This window comes from Cottoperca gobio, chromosome 21, assembly GCF_900634415.1.
Source record: "Cottoperca gobio chromosome 21, fCotGob3.1, whole genome shotgun sequence".
Lineage (NCBI taxonomy): Eukaryota > Metazoa > Chordata > Actinopteri > Perciformes > Bovichtidae > Cottoperca > Cottoperca gobio.
The window spans coordinates 23,836,948-23,860,281 of NC_041375.1; the positions used below are offsets into that span (position 1 = coordinate 23,836,948).

A 23,334-nucleotide genomic window follows, 5' to 3' on the forward strand; every position below is an offset into this window, starting at 1 on the left:
CCGTGCCCCACTGCCTTCCTCATAACTGTACCGCTGATGCATTAGCCTCAACAGGTGCTCTTTTCTGAAATGATCACTTAGGTATATTTAGATTTTGAAACCCGAGAGCGCCGGCCTGTGATTGGTCGTGTCGGCCACATGATAACCTGGGTAGAAATCGCAGCTGTGTGCCTTCTCACAGCTTTTCTCTGGAGGGAAGCTGGGGAGACTTTGGCGGCGTAGGAGACCACAAAACTTTGATTTAACTGGTAAGAAAAGAAAAAGGAGACACACATATCCATATTTTCTACACCTTGCATGGCTTTCCATCGGCTTGGACTTCCATCACTTCCATCCTCTGCTGCCATCTGGATCCAGGAGGACAGTTGATAAGGAGTGTAAAGGCTCTGCTGCACTTTGAAGGAATAACCAAACAATCCAGGGTCTGCAAGACTCAAGCAAGATCAGACCTTCCCTTTGGATGTATCTGAAACGTCAGCAGCAGACTGGCCATTTTTTCTTCTTCTATCTCAACGCCTGTCGACATATTTTGTCCTTCTACCTCAATTTCATCTATTTCTCTTGTTATTTCACTGATAGATGTATTTATTTATTTAAAGAGAGGGCAATCAAGTGCTAAAAAAGGTACTTAGTATGCCATCCTATATTTAACCTGCAGCCTCAGAAGGCATTGCCCTACCGTTAGCTAAACAGAGTCAACCAATCAGGCTGTGGCATTAGCTTACATGTCAAATAGCTGAAGCCCTGTTGGGCAGCTGTCGCCAACCTTCAGCCAGGAGCCACAGTTCTTTGAGCTGTGTTGTGGCAAGTGAGGGAGAAGGGGCGGCTTTCACACATTTAAAGGCCTGTTAAAACGCACTCTCACCCTCCTAATCTGCAATGCTCCCTGTGTGATTACTGATTTAGACTTGTTGTGTTGTTTGCGAGGAGTTTCACACTTTTCTATTACTTTGTTTAGGATTTGGGCAAATATCACAAAGTTGGACTGTCAGTTTGAGGCCCTAGTGGATGGCAAAGTGAGGCTTCCTTACTGTCAGGAAATACTGCGGAAAGCTTTCGTTGGTATGGCATAACCATTGGTTTAACATCTATATGTTGTGTATTTTTGCTGTTTGTTATTCCTCTTTTTGAATCAGGTAATTGGGTTCAGCAGGGGATGACTGGCAGCATCCTAAAATATCACTGCTGCAGTTGTCCTTTGATCTCTTGGCTAAGCCCGAGTATATGCCGTCTGACATTGTGATCTGCTGCTGCTGATGGAACATTTCACTCTGCTGTACTTTCATGTCGTGTGTATTCGTGTGAGTGTTCAAATACCTTTTGTATGTTATCTGTGTTCTGCTCAGAGCCTCGAACACCGTCCCAAAATGACGGAAGTTGTGGAGGAATATGAGGAGGAATATGAGGAGGAATATGAGGAGGAATATGAGGAGGAGATTCTGGACGAGGTAAGTGGAAGTCTTCTCACTGGGTCATGTGCATTAATCCTAAATTGCGTTTCTTTACTTTCATGACTAAACTGAGATATTGAACTTATTCCAGTAGGTTGAGGTTATCTACAGGTCCAGTGTCCGGCCCTATGAATAGTTAAGTTAGTGACCCCCCTCCAGTCAGCAGTTGTCCATGTCTGCTGCTGGATCCTGTTTCAGATGGCTTTTACATCCTGCGTTGCCCTTAACAGACAACGATAAATCAAAACTATTTCAAACTGAAGATTTTTGCTGGGACATTGTCTGTTAATAAAGGTAAATATACCTTCCCAAGAGGAATGGCCTTATTTATAGCAGGCAGCCATAGTTTACCGTCCTATATAAAGAAATGTTGAATCTGGTGACGTAATCATTTACACGACGGCCAGATGATAATGTCGTTTGTTGCCACAGATTCTTGCAAATTCTTTAACCTCTTAGAGTTAACCTCTTCTATCTATGTAATCTATCAATGCACACATTTAGCAAAGCTGTAATGTACCCCTTACAGTAGTGTCATGTCAAACCATTCATTTACTTTGCTCCCCAGATTATGTGATCAAACCTCACATCCTCCCAGTTCTCACAATGTTTTTAAAGCTGAAATGAGCAACTTCTTGTGTTTCTGAATGTCTTCCTGTCAGTGTCCAATGGAAGAGTGAAAGCAGAAGGCGAACAGCTTAGTCCCATATTTCCTCGTGAAATAGGATTAAAGTTCGCCTTGTATTTATTCATACTTAATATTGTTGATATCTTATAGGGGAGTCTGAAGGATTGTTTTTCGGTTGACGCAATATTACCTAATCACACCGAGCGATCAGTCGTCAGTTTACTCCCGTATAACGTATCAACTGTTTCAAATGGATTTACCATCTTTGCTGTAAAGATGTAAATCAATTGGGAGGCGGAACAAACGGAGAGCCACAAAACCTATACACTCTGATTTCACGAGCACTTTCATCTTCACTGTGGAGAAAAGTTGCATTGTTTTTGATTAAATAGTACGATGGCTTCTTATTTAATCTGCAGAATGGGGAGAAACATAGAGCTGCTCAGGTCATGTATGAGAATATGCACATAGTATTATTTGCTAATGATCTACTTGAGTATTTTCTTTATATAAATAAAATAAATGACTTAACTCCTCCGGGCATTAAGGGGTGGAGCGTAGAGTTCCCGGACTGGCATTCAGACAAATTTAGAAGTGGACATCTACGGCACATTGGCAGGGAGATGGAGAGGAGGGAGAAGTGCAGGGAGAGCGAGCGAGAGGAGCCCCCGTGCTGTAAATCACACTCCTGGAACGTGTTGCCTGCTACAAATTTGCTTCGGAGAGGCGGAAAGTTGCCTGATGGGAAGTGGAGCGCTTGTTTTTGCTTTGTGTACGTGTAAAATGTACGTTAGGTTCACATCTATGCTTCTCTCCTGTCTGATAGATTTAGATACAGAAGCCTCTTACAAATGTTGATAAAACAAATGATTGAGATGTTCTTTCTCGCAGCTCTGGTAGATTCTAGATGTCTGGTAGATTCTAGATGTCTGGTAGATTCTAGATGTCTGGTAGATTCTAGATGTCTGGTAGATTCTAGATGTTTGGTAGATTCTAGATGTCTGGTAGATTCTAGATGTCTGGTAGATTCTAGATGTTTGGTAGATTCTAGATGTTTGGTAGATTCTAGATGTCTGGTAGATTTGAGGGATTGTAAGTAAAAGTACCTGCATTTAAGTTCATACAAATGTACTTAAAGTACCCAAAGTGAAAGTACTCATTATGCAGAATGGCCTCAGAATATTGGGGCTAACTTTATGTACTTCCAGATATCTTATTCCATACAAATACATTTTATATTTTGTATATCAATAATCTGAACCTGCAGAGTAGCTTTGGAAGTATAATTCAGGCCGGCTGTAAATTAGAGGAGCTATTCGTGGAGCAGTGAGATCTGTGTGAATGCTTTCAGTTACTGTAGTCTGAAGGTTTAACGTTGCGTCACTGGAAAATAATGTTTTCCCCAAATGTCTCTCTTATTTCAAGTAGTATCGAGTCACGCAGAAACATTTCATTATAACTTCACATTCGGGGATCTCTGCCTCCACTCCAATGCAACAGTGTTTCCATTTGTTGAATAGCAGCTTCTCTTTCTTATCTCAGATACTCGGGATAATCCCCAGAAACAAGTGTCAGTTGTTCCATATGGGACTACTTGTTTGGGAGAAAGTAGTTCCTAACAGTGTTTCCAGTGTGTTTTGTGCATTAACAAGTACACTCTTCTGTGTTCATTCACCTACACTTTACTGGAGCGAAGGCAGAAAACTTTGATTTGTGAAAACGTTTCAAAATAAAAGTATCTGCATGGCAAGATATTACTAGAGGTAATTAATGAACCGGTCGTTTAAATCCATGAGCGCTGTGTGTGTGATCAGACAGGGAGATTATAAAGCTGTCTAAACAGTGTGCTGCTGATAACAGGAACAATGATCTATGAAATAAATAAGAATAGAGTCATGTGAGTGTCTGGTTTATAGAACCGGCCAGAAAGTTCCATTACAGAGGATTTTAATCTGTCCTCTGTGCTATACAGGCTTCATTAGTCACACTCACAGTGTAGTCACCTCTATGGATCATACCTACAGTGACGCTGTCGGAGTGGATAACGAATCACTTCATTACACATTAGTACAAAAATTCCCGGACGATAGCGCTCCCGCTTTTATGTAGTTGACGGACGTTTTTGAGGGCGTTTGACAGAACAGCTATTAATGTGATGCAGTGTGGAGCGATTTCACTACTTGAAGTGTTAATGTCAGTAATTAATGAGCTCCAGAGCTGCAGAAAAATCACCCTCAATCCATTAGAAATACTGTGCTGTTTCTCCCATAACTTGTTCTGGCCGTTTTGAAACCTCAGAGTGTGTCCTATATTTGTAATATGTCGAGCAGATTACAACGATGACTGTCACTGAGCACACGAGTTCTCAGATCTCACAGGTAAAGCACCTCCTCCCAAGGGACAACAGTTCAAACAGTACAGGATACCCCTCCCTTGTCTTGAAAATGGTGCATCCCCCTCCTTGTGTGCATGCCTGTATGGAACATCTACTGTCTGGTTATTCTATTGAAGGCTTAGTGTCCTTATATTAAAGCCTTAAAAGTTTACTAGAAATCAATTAAAACTAAAGTTTTTCTTCTACCTCTAAGAAAACAATGGCGGCGTTTTGGGTATTGACTGTTTTTGTAATTTAGTTCCCGTCAGATTACTGTCCCCCTATAGACATGTTACATGTTGCTGAGCCTGGCATTGCATGCAGTGCTCATAGAATCTGCACATGTTACTGTATATTCATGTTGGTTTTTGTTCGTCCTGCAGTCGCCCTTCATCCAGTATTATCTCAGTTCATAACCATTATCCTAACGAGCTGAGGTTTAATGCAGAATATTTTACTGATTTATTAAGCCATGACTTAAAGCACTTTAAGTATTGAAGGTAAGTTATTAGAGGAATGTGTAAACTGCTAATGAGACGTTTTCTTTTCCCCGTGATAAGATCAGATCATTATTGTATCATGACAGTTGTAATGAAATCATTCTGTTAAAATGTCCTGCTTTTGTCTTCGATGCTCGCCCTGTTGTGACTGGATGTAGTTTTGCTGCACTTCTCCTGTAATCAAGGAACCAACGCCCTTTTGTTAGCGGGGTAGTTAATTGTGTTTCCCTCTGTCCTCCTCCAGTCTGGCTTGCCCACCAGGAAAGTCAGGAAGAAGGTCAAGGTGGACACTTCCAAGTTCATGACTCCATACCTGGCTCACAGCCAGAAGATGCTGGAGCAGTACAGCCATGTAAGCAACACGTTTGACTCGAGTACCTATTTTCAAATTTAAGTATTTAAAAATGTAGCTCGTCTCTTCTCATTTGAATGTTTTTGTCTTTTATTGTTTTTCTTTGCTCATGACTATTGTACTCAGTTCAGTGATTGCTTGTCTTGACAGAACAAGTACCGGCATGCTTATGACATGTCCAGAGGGAAGCCTACTGCCTTCATCAGTGATACCCCTGAAATCATCCGCATCAGGAAGGCCCAGGAGCAGCTTAGCGAGGTACGACTGAGGACTGTGGGGATGTTTCCCCCCAAATCATGTTGTCTAAAGTTCAAGGTTAAGGGTTGGTGATTTGTTTAATTACTTAAATGACACTATTCTGTGGCCAGCAATTGATTTGAGTGTGACATTGTGAATGTGAGTGAACACATTCTCTTTAGGTAAAGTGTATAAAAGATGATGATACAATCAAATCTTACTTCCACAAACTTTATTTACTCTAATTATAAATACTAAGACATGACGTGTATCTTCATCAGGTTAAATACCGCATGGAGGGAAATAAGACTCGGACAACAAGCTTGTATGGTGGTGAGGCCAAAGAGATCGCCCACGTCAAGCGTGTATCTGAACTGATCAGCAAGGTGAGTTACCTGAATATAACATGTGTATATATATATGTATATACATATATATAATATAATATATTATATACATATATATAATATAATATATTATATACATATATATTATATAATATATATCATATTATATATAATATTATATAATATTATATATATGTATATACATATATATATAATATAATATTATATATATGTATATACATATATATAATATAATATATTATATACATACATATACATGTATATAATATATATATAATATAATATATTATATATATATATTATATATTTTATATATATATTATATATTTTATATATATTATATATTATATATATTTTATGTATATATTATATATTTTGTATATATTATATATATTATATATTTTATATATATATTATATATTTTATATATTTTATATATATTATATATATTTTATATATATATTATATATTTTTTATATATATATTACACACCAAAGATTTATTTGTGTATATTTAACACAAATGATGTACTTACTTGTACGTATTATATTATATTATATATGTATATATAATATAATATATATTACACACCAAAGATGTTTTCTTTGTATGTTTAACACTCTTCTGTACATATTGTAGGTTCTGTACAGACAGAAGTGGGATGAGACGAAGGACAGGTACCTGTTGCCTCCTGATGCTCCTGAGCTGGTGCTGGCTGTGAAGAATGCTGCTAACTACAGCAAAGTAAGCACAATGAGGCATTCAAGCACTGTACATCTGATGTATGATTTAAGAAACGTATTTTTTAATATTTGGTATGCATTGGCTCATTCATGACTTTACACCTTGTTCAGAAACTTTACACGGAGGCCTGGGACGAAGAGAAGACCATGTTCTACCCTTACAGCGACAGCCCTGAGCTGCGCAGGGTGGCCAAGGCTCAGGAGGTCTTCAGTGATGTAAGTCGAGTGCAGTGACGGGAAAGACACGTTGAGTTTAGACCTGTGTGTGCTTTTAATACTTGCAAGGTGAACATTGCTTTATTCTTATATCGTATTTTTCTGGGGAAAAGCTTTTAGTGATTTTAAGGTTTGGTAATATGATAATATGTAATATATAATTTTGTGAAATATTGTGCTTAATATTTTCTGAGGTAATTTCTTTTCTGTACCTTGATTATTTAAGTATTTAATTTATTGAAAGTAGACATTTTTATTTGGTTTATTTATTTATTTATCATTATTATTAAACAGTTTTTTCTATTTAATCTCCAGTAAGCAAATATATTAATATATAGAATTAACCACCTGAGTAAATTTCAACTCCTGCTGTATTTCCTCCCCCCGCAGATTCGCTACAAGAAGGGTCATGATGAGCGCATGGCTAAGTTCACCTCCTTGGCTGATCCTCCTGAAATGGAGCTGGCCAGGAAAGCGGCACATCAGCGCAGTGATGTAAGAACAACCATTTTAATGTGGCTGTCAAACGCATTGTATGAATGTAAAAGGATGGAGGGAGCGGACATACGTGCACACACTCTGTTACCATTTATAATAGTACATAGGAGAGCTATAAACCTCATTGCTTCTCAGGAAAAATGACATTTTAGAGGCTGAAAACCTACATGGAAACAGTGCCCTGAGGGAACAACCCTGCGTCACCGCTATGGATAACTGGCCACCTGCTCTCTCGTGTTACTGGCTGGAAAGGGAGAGGCCAACAATAGATTGAAATGATAGTGGTTCCAGTTTTATCAAACCCTTTATAATATTTTTCTCTATATCTTCGACATATTGCTATGCGACATTGTTCATATGTGAAATACATCCTCTAATGTTGATTGTTTGTATTCCACAGCTCAAATACAAGGAGGATTACAATAAAAATGTCAAGGGTCAGTGGTGCGAGACGCCATACTTCGACGTGGCCACTGCCAGGGTGGCGATGGAGAACTTGAGCAGTGTAAGGATTATTATTATTATTATTATTATTATTTTAGAAGGGTGTTAGTTTGTCATTATATCTGTATTTAACTGTCGATCCCTTTTCCTTTCAGAAAAGATACACGCAACATTATGAGGATACGAAAGACCAAATTTATTTCATGCAAACAGACACGCCCGTTTATGGATCAAACAAGAAGGCTCGTATTGCCGCTAGTGAGGTAAGCACACACACGCACACACACACACACACACACACACACACACACACACACACACACACACACACACACACACACAGGTATCAGAGTGTTTTTATAGGTCCTATCTCATGTGGAAGACACGACACCCGTGTCTCAGAGCAGAGTGCCCACACATGCACCGCGTCACTGAGAGATCTACATTTGGTTCAACGTCACTGCACACATTGAGTGTGTAGCGTCACTAGTCCCCAACATATCACATGTGAAGAGGCTTTTCAGCCACTGTATACCTCCGCCCACACAGTCAGGCAAACATGCGTCATTTTGAAACAATAAAGACACATGCTTTTCCTCCATGTCGTACGATGAGTGTGAATAAACGTTGTCGTCTTCTCACTCGCTCTGTTCTCCATGTTTCTGTTCTCAGGTCCAATACAAGAAGGAATACGAGAAACAGAAAGATCAGGCGGACTACAACACGCTCCCCGCCACAGAGAATCCTCTCCTCAGACAGCTCAGATATGCTGGCACCATCCTCAGTGATGTAGGTGTCTGAAGAGAACTACGTAGAAGGGAAACATTATAGATCATTTAAGAGCAATTTAGCTTCGTCTTTCTTTCTTTATTAGGATCCCCAGTGTACAGGCACTGGCTATTTCTCCTGGGATCCACACACACACACACACAGTCAAACACATTTATACACACTCTCTTAAACTGCTCATCTGTATTAACATCAAGTATGGAAGAGAAACAAACATTTTAATAAACGTTAAAATATAAAAATAAATCACAATACTTCAAGAATTCATAGCAAACCTTTTTCTTCTTCATACAAATAAATAGTTATTCTTAGAAAACTTAAATCCTTACGTGATTTAAATGATATATTTATCCATTCTGCACTTTTGCACATTTAATTCTTAAGGTATTAAAATACATTCTGTGCCAAGGATGATTTCTACTTTCACTAAGCATTACATTTATTATTTGAACACACACACACACACACACACACACACACACACACACACACACACACACACACACACACACACACACACACACACACACACACACACATATGGTTCCTGGAATGTGTGGAGATTCTGTTAGGACTAAATGTATTGTTCCTGTAGTCAGAGACGTTGCTTGCATGAAATGACTCCTGTGAGATCGTTAACTGAAGACTAATGTGCTAAAGTGATTGAGATGGTTGTGTGGGAGGCATTCAGAGCGTCTGACATGAAGCTTCTCTAAGATGTTCATGTTAGTGGTGCTAATGAAACCATCTGGAAGTCACTTGCAGAGCATTTAGCCTACAGTGAGTTAATTGATTTAATTGAACGTGTTGTTTGCAGTTGACAGTGAGTCATGTGGACAGATGACTTTTAAGCTCTTTGTGTATTTTTCAGTGTTTGCTTATTTCATAATTGATATGTTCATCTTTTGTTTTAATATCTTCTTTGCAGAAAGTCTATAAATCCAACTATGAGAAATCCAGGGGTTCCAGTATCAACTACTGTGACACGCCCAAGTTTCAGATGGACTCCGTACTTAAACAGTTCACTGATGTAAGAATAATCTGCCAGTTGCAACACTTTCATAAACCAATGATATTATCGCTTGTCTTTATTTAGAAAGAAAACCCGTTTTTAAACACATTTCAATGTATTTCTTTAGGTACGTTATAAAAACAAGTATGAAAACGAGGTGAAGGGCCACTACATCGGCAGCTATGAGGATATCTACATGCTTCACTGCCAGAAAGTAGAGGAAATGAAGAATGAGGTAAATCATTGTGCATTTTCATTTGTTCTCATTTAAATCACTGGTGTATTAAATACGTCATTATATCTTTCTATGCAATTTCCCTTTTCTGTCTTGCAGCAACTATATAAATCTGAATATGAAGACATTAAGACGAAATGCTTCTACCCTCAAACAATTACGCCTGAATATGAAGTTTCGAAGAAGCTTGAAAAGTGTAATGATGTGAGTAGTATTGGCGACCAAAATGCTGAATAAAAGATTTAAAGTTCTCCTATTTTTTGTTACAAACGGCTTCTTTCTCCTGCTTTTGCAGAAAACGTACCGGCAACATCCAGCCACACTGAAGTTTACACAAGTGATGGATTCACCAGTTCAGCTTCAAGCCGCCATCAACGCCAAACAGCTAAGTGACGTACGTATGACATAAAACATATATAATGTATAAAACTTCTAACTGCTACATGAAGCTGATGTAATATTACTATCATTTCATTTGGTTTCTTACTGTTTGTGCACAAAACACATTTATAGACTAAACTCGCCAGATCAAATTCTCCGAGATATGCAGATCGGCTTAAAAATGTGCCCAGTCATCCACGGAGCCCAACTGTCTTTCTGTGGGCACCATGGAAACTGGAGAGCTATCTCTCTGTAGTATAAATAGCAACAAGCATTCAGTTAGCCCAGAATAAACCCTGTGATCACAGAGAGTCTGGGGATGAAGGGAGAGGGACAGTCGATATGTCTCCGATAGTCTCCAGCTACTACACTGCTGCCCTCCAGTGACAGGAAATCAAATATCATTTTAATAAATCTACTTGTCTTGTCTGGAAACGACTGTACGACGACAAGACCAGAGAAGTAAATGACACGTCATTGTATCACTTTGTTCTTTTTGCAGTTGAACTACAAGGCCAAGTATGAAGAGACAAAGTTCAAGAACAATCTGCCCCCTGACTTCTTCATCCAGTCCAGAGTTAACGCCTTTAACCTCAGTGATGTAAGTAACTACTTTGCATTTCATTTTCTAGCAATGTAGAAAGTGAATTGCTGACGTTATTCTCTCCTCGCAGAACTGTTACAAGTATGATTGGGAGAAATCTAAAGCGAAGAAGTTTGAGATCAAGGGCGACATGATCTCGATCCTCGCTGCCCGCGCTCACACAAACATTGCCAGTGATGTAAGTATGCTACATCATCAGCCCTTATGGCTTCGGTATGTCTCGCTTGCTTTGCATTTCACTAATCGATCAACGTTTGTTCTTCTTTGCAGGTTAAATACAAAAAGGAGTATGAGAAGAACAAGGGACAGATGGTCGGAGCCCTCAGCATTAATGACGATCCCAAGATCTTGCACTCCGTTCACGTGGCCAAAATCCAGAGTAACGTAAGTCATCAGCTTGTTGTAATACTTACCTTTTAACATTAATGTATTAGAGCTGAGGTAAGACGGCCCTCTTGAACACTCTCTTACTCGTATCTTCTCAGCGTGAATATAAAAAGGACTATGAAAAGGTAAAGACCAAGTACCATACACCCCTGGATATGATCTCAATCACCTTGGCCAAGAACTCCCAGGGGATTGCCAGCATGGCCGGGTATCGGAGCATCAGCACCAAATACTTCCTCCCCCCCGACAGTGTGCTGTTGGAACTGGCCAAGAAATCCAACATCATCCAGAGCGATGTAAGTACAGTACTGACAGTTTTCTGGTTTTAATCATGATATAAAACGTGTACTTGCATGCTTATTATAAGATTGATTATGGATTCATTGACACCATTTGATTTCTTTTTTTGCTTGTTTTTCTGCATCACAGAACGACTACAGGTCTGAGTACAACAACTTCACCAAGGGGTCCCCTTGGATCCCCTTTGGCTCCTTGGAAGTGGAAAAAAATAATAAAGCTAGTGATATCCTCAGCGAGGTATGTGCACAACAACGTCGCTTCTTTACAGATGCCCTCTTGACATAAACAAAAAAGATATATTTCATAGTTGGCGACATATATGTCACATATGTTTCCTACAGAGGAAGTACAGACAACACCCAGACAAGATCCCCTTCACCTCCATCGACAACCACCCCGTCATGATGCAGGCCAAAGTCAACCAGCTTCAGAGGAGTGATGTGAGTCTGCTGTCACTCTCACTGTTAATCAGAGATCTGTACTGTACTGTATGTACAGCACATGTGACTTCTGCTCTTATTGCTTTCTTGCCTTGTAGCTGTTCTACAAGAGAGGTCTGGAGGAGATCCATCAGAAGTACTCTCTGCCTCATGACCTCCCTGAGTTCCTCCAGGCCAAGTGCAACTCTTACAACATCAGCAAGGTAAGTCATTGAAATACTACCAATAAACCAACATGTTCTTATAGCACACTTGTTAATAGTAATGTCGGGTATGTTTAAATTAATGTGCTTCTAAATGTGATGCTCTACACATACTGTATACATGTAGCTGTGTGTGTTGATATGTATCCAGTGTTCATATCTTTTGTTGTTGTTGTTCATATCTGTAATTTGTCATTTCAGAAAAACTACAAGCAAGCCTGGCAGGAACTGATCGCCAAAGGTTATGACATGAAGTCCGACGCCATCTCTGTTGTCGTTGCCAAAGCTGCCAGGCATGCCGCCAGTGATGTAAGTCTCTTGAATGACCAGAAATACTGTACCTCTTGTTGCATTGTATATTCATCCATCCATCCATCCATCGTCTACCGCTTATCCGGGGTCGGGTCGCAGGGGCAGCAGCTCCTGTAAGGAACCCCAATCTCCCCTTCTCCGGGCCACATCCTCCAGCTCCGACTGGGGGATCCCGAGGCGTTCCCAGTGAGGAGATGTAATCTCTCCACCGAGTCCTGGGTCTTCCCCGGGGTCTCCTCCCAGCCGGACGTGCCTGGAACACCTCCCTAGGGAGGCGCCCAGGTGGCATCCTTACTAGATGAACCACCTCAACTCGCTCCTTTCAACGCAAAGGCTCTACTGAGTCTCTCACGGATGGCTAAGCTTCTCACCCGATATCTCAGGGAGACGCCGGCTACCCGTCTGAGAAAACACATTTTGGCCACTTGTACCCGCGATCTCGTTCTTTCGGTCATGACCCAGCCTTCATTATATAACATTATATAACCGAAAAAGTATTTAAACGCTAAATAATTAGACATGTTATATGCCCTTTATCCTCTAGGTCCAGTATAAGAAGGCTTACCTAAAGGACAGAGGCCACCATGTTGGTTTCCGCAGCATCCAGGACGATCCTCTGCTGGTTCACTACATGCAGGTGGCCAAGATGCAGAGTGAGAAGAACTACAAGAAGGACTACCACAAGGCCAAGTTGAAGTATCACTCCCCAGTAGACATGATGAGTTTGACTCAGGCCAAACATGCCTCTGCTGTTCAGACGTATGCTGGTTACAAGCAGGACAACCATAAGTACAGTCTTATGCCCGACTCAATGAGTCTGCACCTTGCTCGCAACATGAACTTCAATGCCAGTGATGTGAGTTTAATTTTCCTTTTAGGGACTTTTGTGTCACATTCAGTGTTGGGGAGTAATGTGACGTAATTGAATTACAAAATAAATGTAGTAATGTAATCCATTTTAGTTACTAATCGAAATGTTGGTGATTACGAAAGGGTTACATCCAAATATATTATTTTTGGTAAAAAGCTTATATGTAGAATCTAACTTTCATTCTGTTTAAGTCATATTTAAGTCATATTTAAAAAATAACTTCTGATACAAGTTTGACAGTAATCAGTGTTTTTAGCACTTTTCAGCTTTATTTGTTTGTTTATTGTTTAAAACGTTTGTTTGAAAAGTGTTCAGATGTTCAGATGTGATAAATAACATTACTTTGAAGCAATTTAAATAGTTATACTACTTACTACATTTCTAAAGTCACCTTCCCAACACGGGTCATAATGAAGATAAATATGTCTTGGATAAAAGATGATGTTTCTTCAGGTCTTATCATTTGCATTTTTCACTTTGTCGATTTCACTTTCCAGTACAACTATAAAATGGATTATGAGACTTCAGTCAAGGGAACTGGTTGGATTCCTATTGGTTCCATTGATGTGGAAAAAGCCAAGGTCGCAGGAGCAGCTCTGAATGAGACAAAGTACCGCCAGCCGCCTTCCACCATCAAATTCACCAGCGTCACTGACTCCATGAACATGGAGCTGGCCAAGGCCAACGCCAAGACCATGAACACGGTGAGAAGGAGCAAAAAGAATAACATATTAATTGCTCTAACATAAATATAATGATGTCTTTCAATTCCTTCTCCAAATAGACATAAACCAATCTGTTTATTGTCATTATGCAGAAAGAGTATAAGGCCAGTGGAGAGAAGTTCATGCACACTTACCATCTGCCTGCCGATGCTCCTGAACTGTTGCAAGCCAGATACAATGCCGTCAACATCAGCAAGGTTAGTTGCACGTTCTTGTCTAGTATTTTCCAGCGTCTGTGCACATGCACAAAGTATATAGAAATGAATACTTTGTAACACTGATGATCACTTTATTTAGAATTACTACACCTATGCTCATCGCCAAGATCTGCTCAAAGGACATCAGCTGAAGGAAGATGCCATCCCCATTATCGCAGCAAAACGTTCCAGAGACATTGCCAGTAATGTAAGTTGTGGGTAATGCTAATAATAAAACTACTCAAGCGTTACTGAATTCAATAATGTTATTCATACGTAATGTGTTTGCTTTCACAGTACAAGTACAAGCTGGCTTATGAGAAGGCGAAGGGCCACCATGTTGGCCACCGCAGCATCCAGGACGATCCTCTGCTGGTTCACTACATGCAGGTGGCCAAGATGCAGAGTGACAAGAACTACAAGAAGGACTACCACAAGTCCAAGCTGAAGTATCACTCCCCAGTAGACATGATAAGTTTGACTCACGCCAAGCAGGCCTCTGCTGCTCAGACCTTCACTGGATACAGGAAGATCCCTCACAGCTACATGCTCCTGCCTGACAACCTGCACCTGCGGCGGTGTCGCAGCATGATGGAGATTCAGAGTGATGTATGTTTTCACTTATCACCTGTATACAGCATGTTGAAGTCCCAGTTTTCCACAAGCACTTAAACGCAGCATGCATTTGAGGATTTGTGTGAAGCTGGAGGCCGTGAGAAGAGTCTCAAAACTACACACGCAAATGTAACTGTGCATGTCACAATCTGTAAATAAATAGAATACGAGTGTCACAAACATTGCAAAAGCGGAAATATTTAGATCTGTGAAGTTGAAGTTAAAAATCCATTGTGTAATGCTAGTACAATTGGTGCATGTATAAGTAAATGGATTATTACTCAGGGCAAAACAACATTGATGACAATAAACTATTTTACAAATGTTGAACATGTCTTTCTCTATAAACCCACAGAATGTATACAAGTCAGATTACAACAACTACAGTAAGGGCGTCGGGTGGATCCCTCTCGGTTCTCTGGATGTAGAGAAGGCCAGAGTTGCTAAAGCTGCGCTGCAAGAAAGAGGCTACCGCCAGCATCCAAGTACTCTCAAGTTCACAAGCAAGACTGATGCCATGAGCACGGTTCTGGCTCTGGCCAACACAAAGATCATGGACAATGTAAGAATGTCTTCTATTTATACAAGATGCGATGCCTTTTCATCTCTTAAAACGTGTTGCGATGTTGATGCTTGTCGGACCAGAACTTCTCCTACAAGAACCTTTCGGATATGCACAGGTTTTACTGATCTTCTTCCTTCCCCCTAGTCTTCATACAGAGCTTCTGGCGAGAAGTTCATGCACACCTACAATCTGCCAGCTGACAGCCCTCAGTTCCTTCAGGCTAAATTCAACGCCCAGACCCTTAGCGAGGTAAGAGCACAATATATTGATTGAAAATCAAAGTTAGACAATGTTTTATTAGTCAAAAGAATAGGATCATCTGAGTACAAAACATTGTCGTAACACTTTTTCTGTTTATCCACAGAGTCACTACAAGCACAAGTGGCTGGAAGATATTGCGAAGGGATACAACATGAAGCCCGATGCTATTTCTATCCTGCACGCCAAGCAAGGCAGACATATTGCCAGCGATGTATGTAAATCATAAATCTACCCAACTCTGCATGCATTTAGCACTTTGTTTCCATTTAACAGAAACCGTGACCATCATCTACTTACTCCTTTTCCTTTTTCTTTCAGATCCAATACAAGAAAGCTTACGAGAAGGACAGAGGCCACCATGTTGGTTTCCGCAGCATCCAGGACGATCCTCTGCTGGTTCACTACATGCAGATTGCCAAATTGCAGAGTGACAAGAACTACAAGAAGGACTACCACAAGGCCAAGCTGAAGTATCACTCCCCAGTAGACATGATGAGTTTGACTCACGCCAAGCAGGCCTCTGCTGCTCAGACCTTCGCTGGATACAGGAAGATCCCTCACAGCTACATGCTCCTGCCTGACAACCTGCACGTGCGGCGGTGTCGCAGCATGATGGAGATTCAGAGTGATGTATGTTAATGCACTTAAACGCAGCATGTATTTGAGAATTTATCCATGATTTGTGCTCAAGTACAGTTTTGAAGTACTTGTACTTTACTTGAGTGTTTCCATTTCCTGCTATTTTATACTACGATACAATTCAAATATTTAACTTTTTACTCCACTACATTTATTTGATAACTTAAGTTACTTTAAAGATTCAGATTAATAATACAAAATATAATCAACAAATAATTGATTATGTGTTATTATAGGCTAAGATAAAACTTTATTGATCCTTTGGTGACATTCACAAGCAACCCGTCAGTATAAAGTTTCAACATTAAAGTGACGAATACATTAATGCATCTATTATTATAATCCACTACTATAACATTTATTATTCTGAAATGGGCCATTGTGCAGAATTAGTACTTTTACTTTTTGTACTATGAGTACATTTTGATGCTAATACTTTTGCATGCACTACCTGTACTTGTAAATGAGTATTTCTACACTGTGGTGTTACTGCTTTTACTTGAGTAATATATCTGAGTACTTCGTCCACCACTGCTTTAAGGATCAAAACCATGTTTGAAAGGCAACAACAATGGATACATATTGTGTGCTTGATTTTTACATTTGTGCAAAACGTTTGAGGAGATAATTGACATTAATTATACTCTAATTGTCTCATTTATTTATCTTTTCAGTGTGACTACAAGTCTGAATGGAATAACTACATCAGAGGTATTGGATGGGTCCCTATTGGCTCAATTGGAGTTGAGACTGCTAAACTTGGCAGTCAGATTCAGAGTGACAACAAATACCGCACACATCCATCCACCTACAAGTTCAGCAAGCTCATGGACTCCATGGACTTGACTCTGGCTACTGCCAACAACAATATCATGAACAAGGTGCAGCAAGTTTAACTGTAATCTCAAGTGCAGGCCCACAAAATGTAAATTATTATCATCATTCATTTGTTTTTCTGGTGTTTTTATTTACAGAAAGCGTACACTGCTGCCTGGGAGAAGGACAAACAGACAGTCCACGTCATGCCAGATTCTCCTGAGATCGTCCTGGCCAAGGCCAATGCCCTCAACATGAGCAATGTAAGGGGAAGCCATGAAACTCATAAATCAACTGTATATGGTTAATGGCGATCAGTTTGTGACTGTAAACACTGTTTTATTTCATTAACAGAAACTTTACAAAGCCGGTGTTGTGGCGATGGCCAATAAGGGCTACCACCTCAAAGGAGACGCCATCTCCATTAAGGCTGCCAAGTCCGGTACCACCATTGCCAGTGATGTAAGTTATTAAAAACGTCCTATATGTATCAATATTCATAACACATCTGCTAAAATGTATATTACACAAGAGTATACTCTCTGTGAATGACAAAGTATGTGTTTTCTTTCACAGTACAAGTACAAGCTGGCTTACGAGAAGGACAGAGGCCACCATGTTGGCCACCGCAGCATCCAGGACGATCCTCTGCTGGTTCACTACATGCAGGTGGCCAAGATGCAGAGTGACAAGAACTACAAGAAGGACTACCACAAGGCCAAGCTGAAGTATCACTCCCCAGTGGACATGATGAGTTTGACCCAAGCCAAACATGCCTCTGCTGTTCAGACTTATGCTGGTTACAGGAAGATCCAGCACAGTTACTCTCTCCTCCCTGATGCCTTGAATCTAAAACTGGCTCGCACCATGAACGTCCAGTGTAGTGATGTAAGTTGTATATGTTGAAATACGTGCTGTGCTACAGTGTGCCCATTTATAAAGGCAGATAACAATTTATAAGTGACATTGATCATAATCTCATCGTCTCATTTATTAATTTTTTCAGTGGGACTACAAGTCTGAATGGAATAACTACATCAGAGGTATTGGATGGGTCCCTATTGGCTCAATTGGAGTTGAGACCGCTAAACTTGGCAGTCAGATTCAGAGTGACAACAGATACCGCACTCATCCATCCACCTACAAGTTCAGCAAGCTCATGGACTCCATGGATTTGACTCTGGCTACTGCCAACAACAATATCATGAACAAGGTGCAGCAAGTTTAACTGTAATCTCAAGTGCAGGCCCACAAAATGTAAATTATTATCATCATTCATTTGTTTTTCTGGTGTTTTTATTTACAGAAAGCGTACACTGCTGCCTGGGAGAAGGACAAACAGACAGTCCACGTCATGCCAGATTCTCCTGAGATCGTCCTGGCCAAGGCCAATGCCCTCAACATGAGCAATGTAAGGGGAAGCCATGAAACTCATAAATCAACTGTATATGGTTAATGGCGATCAGTTTGTGACTGTAAACACTGTTTTATTTCATTAACAGAAACTTTACAAAGCCGGTGTTGTGGCGATGGCCAATAAGGGCTACCACCTCAAAGGAGACGCCATCTCCATTAAGGCTGCCAAGTCCGGTACCACCATTGCTAGTGATGTAAGTTATTAAAAACGTCCTATATGTATCAATATTAATAACACATCTGCTCAAATGTATATTACACAAGAGTATACTCTCTGTGAATGACAAAGTATGTGTTTTCTTTCACAGTACAAGTACAAGCTGGCTTACGAGAAGGACAGAGGCCACCATGTTGGTTTCCGCAGCATCCAGGACGATCCTCTGCTGGTTCACTACATGCAGATTGCCAAATTGCAGAGTGACAAGAACTACAAGAAGGACTACCACAAGTCCAAGCTGAAGTATCACTCCCCAGTAGACATGATGAGTTTGACCCACGCCAAGCAGGCCTCTGCTGCTCAGACCTTCGCTGGATACAGGAAGATTCCTCACAGCTACATGCTCCTGCCTGACAACCTGCACGTGCGGCGGTGTCGCAGCATGATGGAGATTCAGAGTGATGTATGTTTTTACATAATTGTTACCATTGCTGTGTGTAGCTGTTATACATTGTGAAGGAAAACTGTTTGTGTTGACTTTATCCCTCAGAACCAGTACAAGAGTGAGTATGAAAGCTTCATTAAGGGAATAGGATGGGTCCCCATTGGATCGGTGGATGTTGAGAAGGCAAGATTAGCCGGCCGTATCTTCAGTGAATCCAAATACCGTCAATCTCCATCCAACTTCAAATTCACTAAGGACATGCACTCCATGGATCTGACACTGGCCACTGCCAACAACAAGATTATGAATAAGGTACTGGATAGGACTTGCTGTTAAAATAACACAAATTTCTCTTCTCTGGCATTGATGTCTAAGATATCAAAACATCAACTGAATTTCTTTTTAGCAATCCTACGTCACCGCCTGGGAGAAAGACAAGACTTCCATCCACATCATGCCTGATGCAATGGACATTGTTCTTGCCAGAGGAAATAAGAAGAACTGCAGTGAGGTACATTGCGACTTCATTTTGCAATACAATTTCCACACAATCTTTCTAGATCTGTCATGATTTGTAACACTTACAGTATGGATCTTGAAAAACAAGAAATGGTTGGTATCAGTAAACTGGATGGTATCTCCAATTCTAGACGTGTTAGTAAATATATATTTGATATACTATCTGCTTAGTGTCTGGGCCCCTGTTCTCAAGTTTCAGATTACCAAGGTGTCCCAATTCACATATCTCCATTCTGTCTTGTGATTGTACTTGTATTGTTAACTGTTTGTGAATAAACTGAATTGATTGATTGATTACTTCATGTTGGTGCATTAGTTTGTACATTTGAAAGTAGACATACTTTCCTTCATTAAAATGTATATTATCTCTCTCTCTTCAGAAACTGTACAAATTGGACAATGAGCTGTCCAAGAAGAAGGGCTATAATCTTCGTGGTGATGCCATTGCACTTCTGGCTGCCAAAGCCTCCACTGCTATTGCTAGTGATGTAAGTGTCTGTGTGGTTATTATTGTCACACCTACTGTTTATATCTACTCTCTCTATAAACTCTCACACTTTATTTTTTGTAGTACAAGTACCACGCAGGATACCGTAAGCAGGTCGGCCACCACATCGGTGCTCGCTGCGTCCAGGATGATCCTCTACTTGTGCTGGCTCTGAACTCAGCCAAGATTGCCAGTGATGCCCTGTACAAGAAGGACTTCAACCAGTCCAAGACCAAGTTTCACCTGCCAGTGGACATGATGGCCTTTGAACTGGCCAAGAAGAACCAGATTCAGGTCAACCACGCCAACTACATCACTCGCCTCCACAACTGGACTTGTCTGCCAGACTCCACCGATGTTCGCCAGGCCAGACATGCTTATGACATACAGAGTGATGTGAGTATGAATCCCTGAATTTATACTATGGTAATTTTTACTTTTTACGAATGTATATTTTTAAAAGTTTGGAATATCTTTGACCATAATAAGCCCTTTTTGTTGTGTCCAGGCTGTTTACAAGGAGGATCTGAAGATGATGCAGGGTATCGGATGGGTACCTATAGGTTCACTGGATGTTGAGAAGGCAAAGAAAGCTGGTGAGGCCCTGAATGAGAGAAAGTATCGTCAACACCCAAGCAACTACAAATTCAAAATCACCACTGAAGACATACCCATGGTGTTGGCTAAGGCCAACGCTCAGGTTATGAACAAGGTACGAAACTGTATAATATCAAACAACTATATTGACTACATATGGATATGATAATGAAATGATTTAATGATAAAAATGCATATTTGCAGAGTTCATAATGTCATTTAATTCTCATGTTGTTTTCTATGACTACAGAAATCCTACTCTGAAGCCTGGGATAAGGACAAGTCAAACATCCACATCATGCCTGATGCTATGGATGTTCTTCTCGCCAAGGCAAACAATGTCAACTACAGTTTGGTAAGTGAACAATTAAACATATAATGATAAAGCAACTCTTATATAAGGGTTATATAATAATAATAATAATAATAGTAGTAGTAGTAATACATTTTATTTAAGTAAGATGTTTCTAAACAAGGTTACAAAGTGCTTTACCTTAAATTAGGGCTCAAAAATATGCTATATTAATTAGGATATTGTTTTGTTATCAATAAATCAAATCAAATCAAATGTATTTATATAGCCCAATATCACAAATTACACATTTGTCTCAGTGGGCTTTACAGACTGTACAACATACGACACCCTCTGTCCTTAGACACTCACACCGCACAAGGAAAAACTTCCTAAAAGAAACCCCATAATTAAAGGGAGAAAAATGGAAGAAACCTTAGGGAGAGCAACTGAGGAGGGATCCCTCTCCCAGGACGGACAGACGTGCAATAGATGTCGTGTGTACAGGATAAACAACATAGCACAAATACAACATTTGACAGAAATGATCGTGTGAACGAAAAAGAAAGGATGAATCCAGGATAATGTAAAAAAGGCTTCCCGGTGTCAAGCAGAACCAGGGCAGCAGGCGCAGCCGCGATTCATGATCCTGACGTAAACTTTATCAGTGGCAACCTGCCACATGAGAGACAGAAACTCTGGGGATGATGCCCTGGATGCTGAGTTAGTAACTACATTTACATAAATGCATACAGAAAGAGAGGGAGAGAAGGAGAGAGGGAGGGGAGGAGAGAGGAAGAGAAGGAGGAGAGCAGGGAGGTGTCCCCCGGCAGTCTAAGCCTATAGCAGCATAACTAGGGGCTGGTCCCAGGCAAGCCTGAGCCAGCCCTAGCTATAAGCTTTATCAAAAAGGAAAGTCTATAGCCTGCTCTTAAATGTGGAGAGGGTGTCTGCCTCCCGAACACAAACTAGAAGCTGGTTCCACAGGAGAGGAGCTTGATAGCTGAAGGCTCTGGCTCCCATTGTACTTTTAGAGAGTCTAGGAACTACAAGTAACTCTGCAGTCTGGGAGCGCAATGCTCTAGTTGGTATATAAGGTACTATGAGATCTTTCAGATAAACTGGAGCCTGACCATTAATTGCTTTGTAAGTCAGGAGAATAATTTTAAATTCTATTCTGTATTTTACCGGGAGCCAGCGCAGAGCAGCTAATACAGGAGTAATATGATCCTGTTTCCAAGTTCTTGTCAATACACGTGCCGCTGCATTTTGGATCAAAATACTTATGTATGTAATTATAACTTAGTCCTACTTTGAATGAAAAATGCATGTAATTATGTCTGTGTTTGTGTTTGGTTACAGAAAATGTACAAGCAGGCAAATGAAGACGCCAAGAAGAAGGGATACAACCTGTGTAATGATGCCATTTCCATCATCGCGGCCAAGAAAACCAGGGATATTGCCAGTGATGTAAGCTGTTGGATTTTTTTTAAACAAAGACAAACCATTACCATACATTTATTACTGTACAAGTACTTATTGTACTCTTTTAAAATCTTTCTTCCAGTACATGTACCACGCAGGATACCGTAAGCAGGTCGGCCACCACATTGGTGCTCGCTGCGTCCAGGACGATCCTCTACTTGTGCTGGCTCTAAACTCAGCCAAGATTGCCAGTGATGCCCTGTACAAGAAGGACTTCAACCAGTCCAAGACCAAGTTCAACCTGCCAGTGGACATGATGGCCTTTGAACTGGCCAAGAAGAACCAGATCCAGGTCAACCACGCCAACTACATCACTCGCCTCCACAACTGGACTTGTCTGCCAGACTCCACCGATGTTCGCCAGGCCAGACATGCTTATGACATACAGAGTGATGTGAGTATGAATCCCTGAATTTATACTATGGACATTTTTACTTTTTACGAATGTATATTTTTAAAAGTTTGGAATATCTCTGACCATAATAAGCCCTTTTTGTTGTGTCCAGGCTGTTTACAAGGAGGATCTGAAGATGATGCAGGGTATCGGATGGGTGCCTATAGGTTCACTGGATGTTGAGAAGGCAAAGAAAGCTGGTGAGGCCCTGAATGAGAGAAAGTATCGTCAACACCCAAGCAACTACAAATTCAAAATCACCACTGAAGACATACCCATGGTGTTGGCTAAGGCCAACGCTCAGGTTATGAACAAGGTACGAAATTGTAGTGAAATAATTGTTTTGTATAATATCAAACAACTATATTGACTACATATG

At 40.4% G+C, this 23,334-nt stretch overlaps 1 protein-coding gene across 17 annotated transcripts in view; it reads left to right on the forward strand.

Annotated features, from left to right (window-relative positions):
* Positions 1-178: 178 nt before the first annotated feature.
* The window catches only part of neb (nebulin), a 59,613-nt gene continuing 36,457 nt past the window's right edge, over positions 179-23,334 (forward strand). For 13 of the 17 annotated variants that reach the window (XM_029458538.1, XM_029458546.1, XM_029458545.1 and 10 more), the window contains exons 1-50: positions 179-248; positions 1,347-1,448; positions 4,410-4,457; positions 5,198-5,305; positions 5,456-5,563; positions 5,824-5,928; positions 6,550-6,654; positions 6,765-6,869; positions 7,260-7,364; positions 7,768-7,872; positions 7,967-8,074; positions 8,484-8,600; positions 9,529-9,630; positions 9,740-9,847; positions 9,947-10,051; positions 10,143-10,241; positions 10,731-10,829; positions 10,903-11,010; positions 11,103-11,216; positions 11,318-11,515; positions 11,649-11,756; positions 11,861-11,959; positions 12,058-12,162; positions 12,364-12,471; positions 13,019-13,330; positions 13,843-14,049; positions 14,163-14,267; positions 14,368-14,475; positions 14,565-14,876; positions 15,238-15,444; positions 15,592-15,696; positions 15,812-15,919; positions 16,027-16,338; positions 17,022-17,228; positions 17,322-17,426; positions 17,518-17,625; positions 17,740-18,051; positions 18,170-18,376; positions 18,470-18,574; positions 18,666-18,773; positions 18,888-19,199; positions 19,287-19,493; positions 19,588-19,692; positions 20,081-20,188; positions 20,272-20,583; positions 20,696-20,899; positions 21,035-21,139; positions 22,439-22,546; positions 22,644-22,955; positions 23,068-23,271. In XM_029458538.1, coding sequence (XP_029314398.1) covers positions 1,368-1,448; positions 4,410-4,457; positions 5,198-5,305; positions 5,456-5,563; positions 5,824-5,928; positions 6,550-6,654; positions 6,765-6,869; positions 7,260-7,364; positions 7,768-7,872; positions 7,967-8,074; positions 8,484-8,600; positions 9,529-9,630; positions 9,740-9,847; positions 9,947-10,051; positions 10,143-10,241; positions 10,731-10,829; positions 10,903-11,010; positions 11,103-11,216; positions 11,318-11,515; positions 11,649-11,756; positions 11,861-11,959; positions 12,058-12,162; positions 12,364-12,471; positions 13,019-13,330; positions 13,843-14,049; positions 14,163-14,267; positions 14,368-14,475; positions 14,565-14,876; positions 15,238-15,444; positions 15,592-15,696; positions 15,812-15,919; positions 16,027-16,338; positions 17,022-17,228; positions 17,322-17,426; positions 17,518-17,625; positions 17,740-18,051; positions 18,170-18,376; positions 18,470-18,574; positions 18,666-18,773; positions 18,888-19,199; positions 19,287-19,493; positions 19,588-19,692; positions 20,081-20,188; positions 20,272-20,583; positions 20,696-20,899; positions 21,035-21,139; positions 22,439-22,546; positions 22,644-22,955; positions 23,068-23,271 — 7,353 coding nt within the window. In that variant the 5' untranslated portion in view covers positions 179-248; positions 1,347-1,367. Of the gene's footprint in view, positions 249-958; positions 1,063-1,346; positions 1,449-4,409; positions 4,458-5,197; positions 5,306-5,455; positions 5,564-5,823; positions 5,929-6,549; positions 6,655-6,764; positions 6,870-7,259; positions 7,365-7,767; positions 7,873-7,966; positions 8,075-8,483; positions 8,601-9,528; positions 9,631-9,739; positions 9,848-9,946; positions 10,052-10,142; positions 10,242-10,730; positions 10,830-10,902; positions 11,011-11,102; positions 11,217-11,317; positions 11,516-11,648; positions 11,757-11,860; positions 11,960-12,057; positions 12,163-12,363; positions 12,472-13,018; positions 13,331-13,842; positions 14,050-14,162; positions 14,268-14,367; positions 14,476-14,564; positions 14,877-15,237; positions 15,445-15,591; positions 15,697-15,811; positions 15,920-16,026; positions 16,339-17,021; positions 17,229-17,321; positions 17,427-17,517; positions 17,626-17,739; positions 18,052-18,169; positions 18,377-18,469; positions 18,575-18,665; positions 18,774-18,887; positions 19,200-19,286; positions 19,494-19,587; positions 19,693-20,080; positions 20,189-20,271; positions 20,584-20,695; positions 20,900-21,034; positions 21,140-22,438; positions 22,547-22,643; positions 22,956-23,067; positions 23,272-23,334 lie in introns of all 17 variants that reach the window. The other 4 variants (XM_029458539.1, XM_029458541.1, XM_029458540.1 and 1 more) reach the window with 4 other exon arrangements.